General features: G+C 53.2%; 1 protein-coding gene across 3 annotated transcripts in view; it reads right to left on the bottom strand.

Moving 5' to 3' along the window:
• Positions 1–12407, bottom strand: part of DNAH10 (dynein axonemal heavy chain 10) — a 150165-nt gene that overhangs the window by 5913 nt on the left and 131845 nt on the right. For all 3 annotated transcript variants that reach the window (XM_067015312.1, XM_059040733.2, XM_067015313.1), the window contains 12 exons: positions 11798–12019; positions 11452–11599; positions 9333–9612; positions 8094–8323; positions 7085–7358; positions 5529–5633; positions 4967–5121; positions 4297–4451; positions 2531–2714; positions 1478–1678; positions 574–783; positions 349–444 (listed from right to left, as the gene is read on the bottom strand). In XM_067015312.1, coding sequence (XP_066871413.1) covers positions 349–444; positions 574–783; positions 1478–1678; positions 2531–2714; positions 4297–4451; positions 4967–5121; positions 5529–5633; positions 7085–7358; positions 8094–8323; positions 9333–9612; positions 11452–11599; positions 11798–12019 — 2260 coding nt within the window. The remainder of the gene's footprint in view (positions 1–348; positions 445–573; positions 784–1477; positions 1679–2530; positions 2715–4296; positions 4452–4966; positions 5122–5528; positions 5634–7084; positions 7359–8093; positions 8324–9332; positions 9613–11451; positions 11600–11797; positions 12020–12407) is intronic.

The following is a 12407-nucleotide window of genomic DNA, read 5'->3' as shown; positions in this document are numbered from 1 at the left end:
AGCGGTGTCTCTGAGCCACACACAGGCCTCCGGGGAAGCTCTCCCACGGGCGCCATACGGGCCGTGGCCTCCGGAGTGGACCTCCAGGCCCGCCGGACAGGAGCAGGGCTCCGGTGACATATGCCCGGGGTCCCCTCAGCAAGGAACGTGAGTCCCCAGGGCGATGAGCCCCAACTCCCAGGTGAAGGTCGCTCACTTCGGACAAAGAATGACAGGGTGATGAACCGCGGTGGGGTGGGGGGCGGGGGTCTCACAGAGACCCAGGGGCCTTCAGCTGGGCGGGCGGCGGGAGCGCAGGGGAGCCCCAGAAGGCTCAGGGGCTGCAGAGGGCGCCCAGGACGCTCCTACCTCCCCGATTAGGTACTTGAGGCTGCCCCATGGAATCCGAGGGTCGTGCTGCTGGAAGGCTTTTGTTAAGTACGTGTTCAGAATTTCCATGCAGACCTGAAAAGAGGAGGAACAGGCCTGGGTATCCGACAACCCAGAAAGTCATTCGCGCTCTCTTTCCTGAAAACGTGGGCAGGACAACTAAAGACGGAGCGCCGCGGCGAGAGGCGGCAGCCGCGTCTTCACCTGGAAGTCAGACTCGTTGAAGTCGTAGTACACGTTCCACCCAATCTTCCCGAACTTCCTCCTCTCCTGCACCACAGCGTGGAAGAACGCCAACACGTAGACCAGGCACTGGAAAGCGGGGTGTGGGCACTGGTCCAGCGTCTCAGGGGAGATCTTCAAGTACGTCGCTCTCAGGTTGAGTTTCAGCCCGTTGGGTGGCTCGGTGACAACCTGTCAGAAGCAAAGACCGATGGTGACGGAAACCCCAGGCCCCCGAGCAGGGCTCTGAAGAGCGTGCGGACTGCAGGCGTCTTGGCTCTCCCTCCGTCCTTGCAAAGCCATCTTCCCTATTCCCAAGGGCCCACGTGAATGAGTTAAAAACTAGACGTTGTTCCAGCTCTGCCCTGACTCATCAGATGACCCAGGGAAGGCCCTTTCAACCTCCTCTGATCCCTGGGATCCTCAAATGTAAAACAGAAGTAGCTAAGTTTTCCCTCTCCCTGTCCTGGAGGAAGAGAGAGATGACAAAACCATTGCCCCAAATGTTCCCAGATACCAAATTAAACAGGGCACGTAAACTCCTTGAAACTTACGCACACAAGCACTCCAGTTCTGCGGGCTGTGGGAGGGCCGGTCATTCGAGTTAAAAAGGATAAACGTGAAGTCCATGAAAACTAACCCAGAAATTGTCTTGAGGACATGCAGAAGTGACACAGACGGGCCTGGGAGTCATCACTGCCACCCAATAACTGTCACCCTATTCTAGACAGTGCTTACCTCTGAAGGGAGAGGGAGAAATGGAATTGGGAAAGGGGGGGTGTCCATGGGGTCCCAACTCTATCCTGAACACGCACACGCACACAGCAAAACGGGAGTGAGGTAAGGAACCGAGCCGTGGGCATGTCTGTCCGTTCCGCAGCCAGACCTTCAAGGACTTCTGCAGGATCCCGATGGGGACGCCCTCGCTGGGGTCCGTGGTGAGCCACAGGCGGAAGTCGGGGTGGGGCTTGGTGATCCTCTCCAGGGACTTCTCCAGATCCTTCAGCCACTTGACCAGGAGATGGCAGTTCTGCAGCATCAGCCACTGCCCTCGAGCCACGGCCGTCTCCAGCAGCTGTAGGGCCACCTGCTCCGACACAGGCAGAAAGGAAGGGTCGGCGTCCTGCAGCCACACCACCCTGTGCTCTCCCAGAGACCCGCTGCAAGCGCCAGGAAGCTACCGGCCACTGCAGCAGAAGCCACAGAGGAGCCAGCGGCCCAGGGCCTACAGAGGGAGCCTTTGAAGAAGCAACCCTTAGGCTTCCTCCAGGGCCACCCGGGGCCGCTGGGCTGCACGCACTGGCCTCCCTCAGCCCCCAGAGCTCCGACCTCGGGCACAGTGGCACCTGCCCCCTGACCAGTTGGCCTTGCCACTGGGGCAGTGACAGCCCTGATCCAAAACGCGGCTCTTGCAAGGGCTGAGGGACATAAGGACTGGATGTGAAAGGGCTTTGCAAACAGCAGAACGTACCGACGGTACCAGGCTGGGCGATCATAGCCGGTTAGCTCTAGAACTACGCTACTGTTCACACTGTCACCGCTGTGACGTTTGGCTACTGCTCCACAGACCGGAAATGCATGGCACTCGTGGGGGGGGGGATGGGGGGGCGGCACTCTCAGCTTAAAGCCAAACATTCATTAATTCATTCCTAACAGAGGCCAGTGACCTCACCCACATAAAGAGCTTGTTGCTTCCAACAACAATTTACCTTTTCTTCTTTTTTTTTTTTAATGTTTTTTTTTTGCGGTACGCGGGCGTCTCACTGCTGTGGCCTCTCCCGTTGCGGAGCACAGGCTCCGGACGAGCAGGCCCAGCGGCCACGGCTCACGCGCCCAGCCGCTCCGCGGCATGTGGGATCCTCCCGGACCGGGGCACGAACCCACGTCCCCTGCATCGGCAGGCGGACTCTCGACCACTGCGCCACCAGGGAAGCCCTACCTTTTCTTGACCTTGACCCATGGCAAGGAATTTGAGGCGGTTCCCTCCAAAACCACTGTGCTCGGCTAATTTCATTAGGTCACTGGCAGGGTCAGAGCCAGGACTCAGGATAAACACAGTGGGCGAGTTGGGTGTGCTCTGCTCAAAGATGGCTTCAAAGCTGATCATCGGAGGCTGCACGTACCTGGGGAAGGAAACACGACTGGAAAACGCTCCCGGGAGGACAGCGCCAGGCAGGGGGCCGGCCAGTCCGGCCAGCACTCTTCCTCCCAGTGTCCAGAACCTGCTGACTGTTCCTCTGGTACGTCTCTTTGCTCAGCCTTCCTTGTTTTGGAATCCAGTTTTTGCACATTTCTCATTCACTGGATGGTAACAAGCTCCTGGGTGACGGGGACCTCTCTGTACAGCCCGGTACGTCCGGGTTGGGTGGTTCAGGAGACCTGTACTGAGCTGCATGCCTCCTGACAAGCCAGCCTTCCAGGTGGACGTGCCCTGGGCACTGAACCCAGAGGTCCCACACCGGCGCCTCCACAGGCGTGTCCTGAATGGCCTGCATCTCGAGATTTTTAAAAACTTAGTTGCCAGCACATAACGATTGGGAGATTTCACATAGAAATCCAAATTTCTAGCTTCCTTTGAAAAGTCAGAGATCTGGGTCCCCGCCGCCACCTGGCATCAGTCAGCAGGAGTTAAGGGGCCGCTGGCCAGGGCTTGACCTCTCCAGTGGGCCTGAGTCCTCGGCCAGCCACGCTCAGTCCTCTCCATCACCCGCCGGCCGTGGAGGCAGATTTGAGTTTGTCACCCTGAGTTACCCATCTGGCTTCGCCCTCGACTCCAGACTACCAGTATGGGAGCCATCAGGCACGTGTAGCTATCGAGCACTTGAAGTGTGGCTACTCCAAACTGAGATGTGCTGCACATGTGAATTCACACAGGATTTTAAAGCCTTAATATCAAGAAAGTATGCAAAATATCTCAATCCATTCTATGTTGAGATAATATTTTAATATTTGAGTTAAATATAATTAATTATTAATACATATTATTTATGATGACTTATTAACACATATAACTTATGATTGTTATTAAAATTAATTTTGACTGTTTCCTTTTTTAAAAATTTACTTTTTTTATGGAAGTAGAGTTGACTTACAGTGTTGTGTTAGCTTCAGGTGTACAGCACAGTGATTCAGTTATAATATAAATACATATCCTTTTCCAGACTCTTTTCCCATCTAGGTTATTACAAAATATTGAGCCGAGTTCCCTGTGCTGCACAGTAGGTCCTTGCTGAGTATCTATTTTATATACAGTAGTGAGTATATGTTCCTCCCAAACTCCTAATATGCCCCTCCCCCTCCCCTCTCCCCTTTGCTCATCACAGGTTGGTTTTCTATGTCTGTGAGTCTGTTTCTGTCTTGTGAATAAGTCCATTTGTATCATTTAATAATTAAATACAGTTACTTATTATTAGTAAATATATGTATATTATATATTGTTATACATTAATATATTATGTTTTATATGCGTGTGATGACTGTTATTAAAATTAATTTCAGCTGCTTCTTTTTGAATGACTTGAAATTGCATACGTCACTCACATTGTGTTTCTCCTAAACAGCGCTGCTCTAGAGCGGGACCAAATCATCTCAAAGCCAGTCCTCTCCGGAGCTGGCTGCCCACCGCCACCCGTGAGTCCAGGAAGGGGTGGCATTAGATACGCTGCCCCACAGAAACGGCCAAGCAGACACAAACAGCTCACTTACTTCTCTCCCATCGTTACACTCACGTAGTCGGCCACGGCCCGATGTACCCGAGCCACACGGAAACAGCGCAAAATAAGCAGCTTCTGGAAAGGGGTGACGTTGCCATCATAACCCAGGGGCAGTGGAAACTGCTCAAGTGAATCCAGGTCATACCACTGGGAAAAGCAAAGGACGTTCATGCTGGCGTCAACTGAGAAGTGATGATACAGGCCCCCCTTTTAACGTGAAGGTCCCAAGAGCCCCTGTAGAGGGATGAGATCCACAGGCCACAGCTAGTGAGATCTGTCATTTTCTCCCCCCAAGCGCTGAACTTTCGGAAGGGATGGACCGAGCCCTATGGGACTGTTGGGTCTCCGCTGCCCATTAAGGGACATGGTCCATCCACAGATGCTCAGAAAGTTTCTCGAATGGATGGATGGACAGACAGGTAGAGGCAGACGGACAAATGGATGGCTGGACGGAGAGAGAGAGAGACGGATAGTTCTCCCACAAAACTAGCTGAACTAGATAAAGGAGAATTGCATCCAGGGAGTTCGAGGGCACTGGCTACACTCCGCACCAGCCACTCAGAGGCAGATCTTCACACTCACAGGGAGTTAGGCTGCGGACTAAGTGTGGGGGTTCCTGACACGCGGGGAAGGGAAGGAGGAGAAAGAGGACACTTGCTCACCTCCTGCCAGACAGTCAAGTGTTTCTCCACGTCATCAGGAAGAGTCCCAAAGTTGTCTGGAAACATCTCTGATAAAAGAATGATATCTTCCCATCCCTGGTCGGACAGCCAAGCACAGGGTTTTTTCCGTTTGCTTTTCTCCAGGGAAATGTTTCCTAATCACCACAGGATAAGAGAAGTAAACAGCCGGCGCCAACACACGGGGAAGAGTAAGGGCTTCCCTCACCCTGGGGGAAAATCCACTTCTCAAAAGGGGGCTGGAAAGAGAAGAGGGTTAGGCTTCCCCTGTCACCGTCCGTCCGTCCGTAACTCCAGCCAGGAGGCTCTGCGTGGCTCCCAGCCTCGGGGCAGCCTTAAGGCAGAGGCTGGCTGCTCTGAGTTAACTCAAACTATCTCTGAGGCTGGAACTGTCAACTGATATATTTACTAAAGCAGTGCCATTGGAAGCCAAGTTTTAAGGAAGGCAAATTTCTGCTGTTGTTTGTTTTGGTGAACACACCCGTACACATGTGCAACGTGGGTCCAGGGAGTTGGGGAGCATGAAACGACGCAAATTCATTACCTTTTAAGAAGAAATCCAATTCTTCCTGGGGGACTCTCCCCTCTGCTTGTTCTATCTTGATAGTCATATTGAAAGAAAAAAGTAACTTGTGCCTCTCAAACAACCCTGAAGAGAAACAACAGATGGGTCTGGATAAAATAAATGCACTTAAACACAGGGTTTCTTGTGCACACCAGGCTTACATGTCAGAGAAATGAACTGAAGCACCTCAACCGCACAGTCAGCTGCATTTAGCCGTCTTTGCATTCGGTGTCCGTGAACAGCTGCGTGCAAAAACTATGAGCTCAACTGACACGTCATGCCCACACGTGCAACGGGCAGTGACCCTCGCTCGTACGCATCCGAAATGGTCACGTCTCCGGGAGGCACTTACCACGCCCTCGTGGGAAGAGGAGGGGGGGTGCCCCCCCCCCCCCCGAGCAGATGAAGGACCGTATGGTGGAGGTTCGGAGCCACCTTCCGAATGAAGTGCTGGTCGTTTGCCTGACTCAAAGCAAAAGTTCTTACGGTGGAGAAGAGGTATTAACAAACTTTCTACAAAGGGCCAGAGAGTAAATCGACTGGGCTTTGTCATAACTACTCCACTCTGCCATTGTGCTGTGAAAGCCGGCTGCCCTGGACCATCTGTATAGAAACGGGTGTGGCTGTGGCCAATATACCTTTATTTACAAAAGCAGGTGGCGGGATGGATTTGGCCAATCTCTGTTGCACAGTAAGCCCATCGCATCAACACACTCTTTATGAAACAGGAAGACGCAGAACACTAGAGTTCTTGTTTTGTTTTAACAGAAGAAAAAACCCATGGAAGTCAAAATGTGTGACTTGAATTCTATCTTATAAGTGTTAGAAGGGTGGGTTACTTAAGTGAGCCCTGTAGGATAGCCCTCCACCTGTTTCCTGCCCAGCACAATTTTCAGCTGTGTCCCCCTCAAAATCTGTAAGTTGAAGCCTTAATACCCAGTACCTCAGAGCTGGAGACAGGGCCTCTAAGAGGTGATTAGGTTACTCAGCCATAAACAAGAACAAAACCATGCCACTTGCAGCGACAAGGATGGACCTAGAGATTGTCATACTGAGTGAAGTCAGACAGAGAAAGACAAATAGCATATGATATCGCTTATATGTGGAATCTAAAAAAAATGGTACAGATGAACCTATTTACAAAGGAGAAATAGAGTCACAGGTGTAGAAAATAAACCCCTGGTTACCAAGGGGGAAAGGGCGGGAGGAGGGATAAACCGGGAGACTGGGATGGACATACGCACCCCACAGTATATAAAAGAGAGAAGTGATCAGAGCCTGCTGTAGAGCACAGGGATCTCTACTCAATGCTCTGTAATGAATCTAAGAAAGAGCAGACGTACGTATACGTAGTGCTGATTCACTTTGCTGCACACCTGAAACTAACACAACACTGCAAGTCAACTCTACTCCAATAAAAATTAACTTAAAAAAATAAAATGAGGCCGCTAGGGAGGGCGCCCCCTGCAATCCGACCGGTGTCCTCCCAGGAAGAGGAAACGTGGGCACACGGACGTGCGCGCACAGGTGCTCACCTGCGCAGCCATAGTTATAGATGCTGAAGGTCAGCGTGTCCACGATGTTCCTTAATCGCTTCCTAAGAATGGAGTCGGGCAACGACTTCTTGAGTGACAAGCCGAAGACCTCCAGGAAGGCGATCAGCGAGTGCTGGTACATGGAGCTCACCAGCGCCATCTCCGACAGCACGAAGAACAAGATGGCTCCCCTCCGGGCGGCCGGCCGGTAGCCGTCCCGCAGCCTGTCGATGTCCAGGGCTGTCTTCTCCGCCAGCCTGAGCTTCTCTGATACCTGAAGAAGAGGCGCACGTTGCCACTTACAGCCGAAACCGGGAAGACGTGCAAAACAGGCGGGGGTGGGGGGGCGGGGGCGGCGGCAAAGCAAGCCATGCAGCGCTCACAGGAAGGGCCCCCAGCCTCTCGCGAGATGTGGTAGATATCTGTGGCTCGACCCCCCACCCTGCCCCCGCGCCCCCTTCTTCTACTAACAGTGCCTGAGTTTGATCTAGAGACCTACAATTTCCTCCTTTCATTCACATGTGGGGCTCTACCCCGAGGCCAGGAGGGGATCGGGTGAGTGAGGTCCAGCGAATCCACACGTGGCATCCCCAGCCCATGGGAGTGGTTTGGGGTGAGCACGTGACTTCAGTGACAGGAAAAGATTCTCATTCTTCTCTTTTGCACCTGAACCTCAGTGGACGTGAAGCCAGACCCAGCTTGTGACCATGAGGGGAGCTTGGCTCCAACAGGGAGGCAGAGAATGAAGCCAACACAGCAGAAGGTCCAGAAATGGAGAGAAACTGAGCCCTGGATGATATGCTTGGAGTCCTGGATCCAGCCCTGCCTGAAGCCATCCCTCGACTTTTCTGTTTTCTAGGCCGATAAATTCCCTTTGGACTTAAGCCACGTAGGGCCGGATTTTCTGTCGCTCTCCATTAAGAGAGGCCGACTGGGTGCACAGGGCTCCCTGGGAACACCTCTGGGACTCCATGGTCAGGATCGATCCACTTTTCCACACAGTTCATACCTCTGTGGCTTTGGATTTGGTCTCCTCCAGGGTCTGCAGCAGCTCCACATTGTCCAGCATGTTCCCCGTGGAGGTGGCCAGTTCCCGGAGGAGGGAGTCCTCCAGGCCCTTCAGCAGGTTCCTGTTCTCGCTCGTCTCCTGGATGAGATGCCCCCTCTGCTCCTCCAGCTCTCGCCTCTCGTGGGCCACCAGCACGCTCAGCAGCTGGTCCTCCAGGCCTTTCAGCGTGACTGTGGGGGGACGAGGGGAGGCCCTCACCACCGCGCCCCCCTGCCAGGCTGGCCACCATCTCGTCTCCCCTACACAGCAGTGCCTGGGGCAAGTGGAGGGTGGCCCCAGCATCCCAGGAACACGAGGACTCAGTCTCCCACCAAAGCCATTCTAAAGCCCCAGGTGAAAAATATGGGACAGAACCAAACAGAGATGCTGTTACGTGGAGTAGTGGACAGCACGTGTGAAGATGCAGTAAAATCAAATCCAGGGCTCCCACACCTCGGGGGACCCTCATTAGATATCTGCGTTTATACCCAAACCTTTTTTTTTTTTCTTTTTTAAGCCACGCGGCTTACGGGATCTTAGTTCCCCAACCAGGGATCGAACCCAGGCCCTTGGCAGTGAAAGCACGGAGTCCTAACCACTGGACCGCCAGGGAACTTCCTAACGCGTGCCCAAACCTGATTAACCTACCTAGGAACCCGTGTGACCACCCTAGAAAATGTGGGAAGTGGCATTCAATTCCTAACCGAATTCAATGCAGAGGAAGAGGGAAATCCAAAATCATACTGTGTATTTAAATACACAAATACAGTATAACTTCCTGCTGCAGCAGAAAGGGGTCTCACCTCGCTCCGAGGGTGAATGTCTGAGTCCCGTGGTCCAGACTCAGCACATCTCAAGACACATATAACTCATTGCCTTCTAAAGGCCCCCAAACCTTTTGGTGCAGCAAAATGTTTCCTCATTAAGAACTGATTGGTTGGGACTTCCCTGGGGGTCCAGTGGTTAGGACTCCGAACTCCCAATGCAGGAGGCATGGGTTTGAGCCCTGGTCGGGGAACTAAGATCCCGCAAGCCGCACGGTGCAGCCTCAAAAGGCAAACCAAAAAGAACTGATTGGTGGACTGCGGAAGATGTGACTCTGAGAATGATTCACCGAATGAAGTGACGTCCCTTGAGAGCCTTGAGCTCAGACTGCGGTCTCCACCTCAAACTCGGCCCTGGGGCTCTGGACATCCTTACCGGTATAATTGATCACCATGGCTTTCCCAAACACGGATGGGCTATAGCTGGGGTTGGCCAGCTTGGTGTCCAGATACAGTCTGAAATTCGAATCATAGTGCACTTCCTTGTCTCCCAGTATGATGAACTGCCGTCCTTGGGAGACCCTGACGTTCTTCTCTAAGACGTTATCAATCACAGGGTCGATGTACTCATCCACATCTTGGAACAGGAAAGGCGTGCCGTACTTTATGGATATCTCCAGCTGCTTGAGGAAGTCGGGGTCATTAAAGGAAGCCACCTGGAAGGGAGGGGAGGCCGATGCTAAAAATCAGCTCACTCGCCAAATTCAAGGGGGAAAAAAATCCCTGGAGGTGGCAGGGGACATGTCAGCACCTTGAAGGGAGGCAGAGGGGAAAACAGAACAGGGAGAGAAGCAGGGCATGTAACCCGTATAAACCATGAGGTTCAGGCTCTGAGCTGCCTCTCGTTCAAAAAGCACACGTCAGCAGCCAGAAGTGATTAGGAGAGAATCTCATCACGTCTCTCAGAAGACCTCAAAAAGGATCCAAACACAGAGTCCACACACACACACACACACACACACACACACACACACACACACACACACACACACACTTCACTCCCCTCCAAACCTTAGGACTGCTTTCTTATCTCTTTTCTCAAAACATCTGTAAAAACTCTTCCTCTGTTCCAGCCCCTGGGACCTCCTCTTCCCTTCCTCTCCACCCTCTTTCATTACATTGATGTACTTAGCCTCTCACCCCATAACTTGAACCCTCCCTCTTTAAGAGACAGGATGGGGATAGGAGCAGGACTGGGGGCTAGGAGAGGTCTGGCAATTGCAGAACTCTCTGGAAGGCTCAGGGAAGAGGGACGTCAGGGATTATTCCTACACTGATGATATTTGTCCCACTACAGTTAATGCTTCCCCTACCTGCATGTACATACCTGGAAACAAGGGCCAGAAAAAACAAGGAAAAGATAAAAACGGAAAACCATAAATTGTTAATTATTTCAGTAAAAGGTCACTGGGCCCCAGCAATTTCACCCAAGAAAACTAAAAACACATGCCCACAAAAAACCTGCACGTTGAGTGTTCGCAGCAGCACTGTTCACGAGAGCCAAAAAGTAGAAACAACCCAAATGTCCGCCAGCTGATATGTAGGTAAACAGATTGTGGTCCATCCACGCCACAGACTATTCTTTAGCCATGAAAAGCAATGAAGTGCTGATACATGCTGCCATATGTGTTGATTAAGCATTTGGAAACAATGTGATTACTGTTGTACTTAATCCATATCTTTGAGACAGAATGTGTCCCACAAACATTTACGGGGGCCCGTGTTACATGCTGGGTTCTGCTGAGCCCTGGAATTGAACAAAGCCTTTGAAAACGTTGGACTCGCTAAGCAGGGAAAATGTATTTTGAAAACATTATGCTAAATGAAAGAAGCCGGTCACAAAAGGCCACATATACTGTACAATCCCACTCATACTTAATGTCCAGAATAGGCAACTCTATAGAGACAGAACATATATTAGTGGCTGTCAGAGGCTGGGGCTTAGGGGGCAGGAGGGGAAAGGGAAGCTTTGGGGGTGGCGGTGGCTGAGGGCTACAGCATTTTTGGAGGAGGGTGATAAAAATTGATCCTGGTTGATTGTTACACAACTCGATGTGTAATATACTAAAAGCTACTGAACTGTATCCTTCAAACGGGTGGATTGTACGGTAGGTGAATTATATCTCAGTCAAGCCCCTCCCCTGCCCTCCACAAAGAAAGTGACCGAGCATCTAAGGCTACTCGGCTCTGCACTGCGTAGGGGGAACGCAAAGATGAACACAGCACCGTCTCTGCCTTCAGGTGACCCACAGGGCAATGAATAGGCAAAGGGCAGAGTCAGATCCGAGGTGGTTCAAGCCGCCCTCCAAGACTCAACGGGGTGGGCGGGCCAGGAAGGGGAGGGCTCTGCTGGGGGCCTCAGGGTGGTGGCATTTCAGCTCGGCCTTTCTGGAGGCCTGGGAACACCGGGGAGGACCGGGCTGGGCCCCAAGGACCGCAGGAGGTCGAGGATGTGGAGCGGGGGCGGGGGGGGGGGGTGTCGGGGGCAGCCGTACCCGCAGGCCGTTCTTCTCCTCTTTTCTCTTTATCCAGTTGAGGGCCTGCTGCTGCGGGTCGATGCAGAGGGGGAAGCGGCTGGCCCGGGTGGTGAGGATGCCGTTCTGAACCGAGAGCTCGTCGGGCGGCAGCCCCTGGGAGCCCCACCTGGAAGGGGCAGCGACAGGGGAAACGGGGATTTTTCTGGCCGAGCTGTGAGCCGACGGGGAGCCTCCGAGGCAGGGGAGCTGGGCGGGCAGTGCTGCCTGCCGTCTCTCTGCGCAGGGGCGTCAGCTGCACGCCGCCCGCCCCCCCCCCCCGCCCCGGGCTCTGTGCCCCGCCCTCCCAGCCCGGGGCCGCCCTCACCTGCTGATCTCAGCGTCGTCCGTGAGCAAGTTCTCGACTCTGAAGGGCTGGCTCAGGGGGATCCCCCGCTCCAGGATGTCGCTCTGCCAGACCTGGTTGACCATCTCGTCCCGGAACTCCCACGTGAAGGCGCCCTCATAGCTCAGGAAGGCTGCACACAGCACGCAGTCGCCCAGCAGCTTCACGCGCCGGTGCATCAGCTCGTCCAGATCGTTCAGCCACCTGGCGGGGGAGGCGGGGACGGCCGTGAGCAGTCACATTCCGGCACAACCCGAAGGAACCTTCTAGAAGAGCCAGCCTGACACACGGCCGGGAGGGGGCTAGCCAGAAGGAAACATTTTCTGAGACGTTCTTTTCTTGCAGAGGACAGAGATCGCCAGCTCACTTTGCCATTTCCCTGCCTGGTGGACCCAATGTTTTCAAAGGCTTCGCTCAAGTCCAGAGCCCGGCAGAACCCAGCATCTAACGGGGGCCTCGATAAATGTTTGCGGGGTGCATTTTGTCTCAAAGATACATAGTAGGTGCTAATCACATGGTTTCCAAACGCCTGATCAATAGCTTAAAAACACGCCCAGCCGAGCATGAGCCCTCGTCCTGCTGGGTGACAAAA

This window comes from Kogia breviceps, chromosome 15 (genome assembly GCF_026419965.1).
Source record: "Kogia breviceps isolate mKogBre1 chromosome 15, mKogBre1 haplotype 1, whole genome shotgun sequence".
NCBI classification, from domain to species: domain Eukaryota; kingdom Metazoa; phylum Chordata; class Mammalia; order Artiodactyla; family Physeteridae; genus Kogia; species Kogia breviceps.
This window is presented reverse-complemented; position numbering and strand designations above follow the sequence as displayed.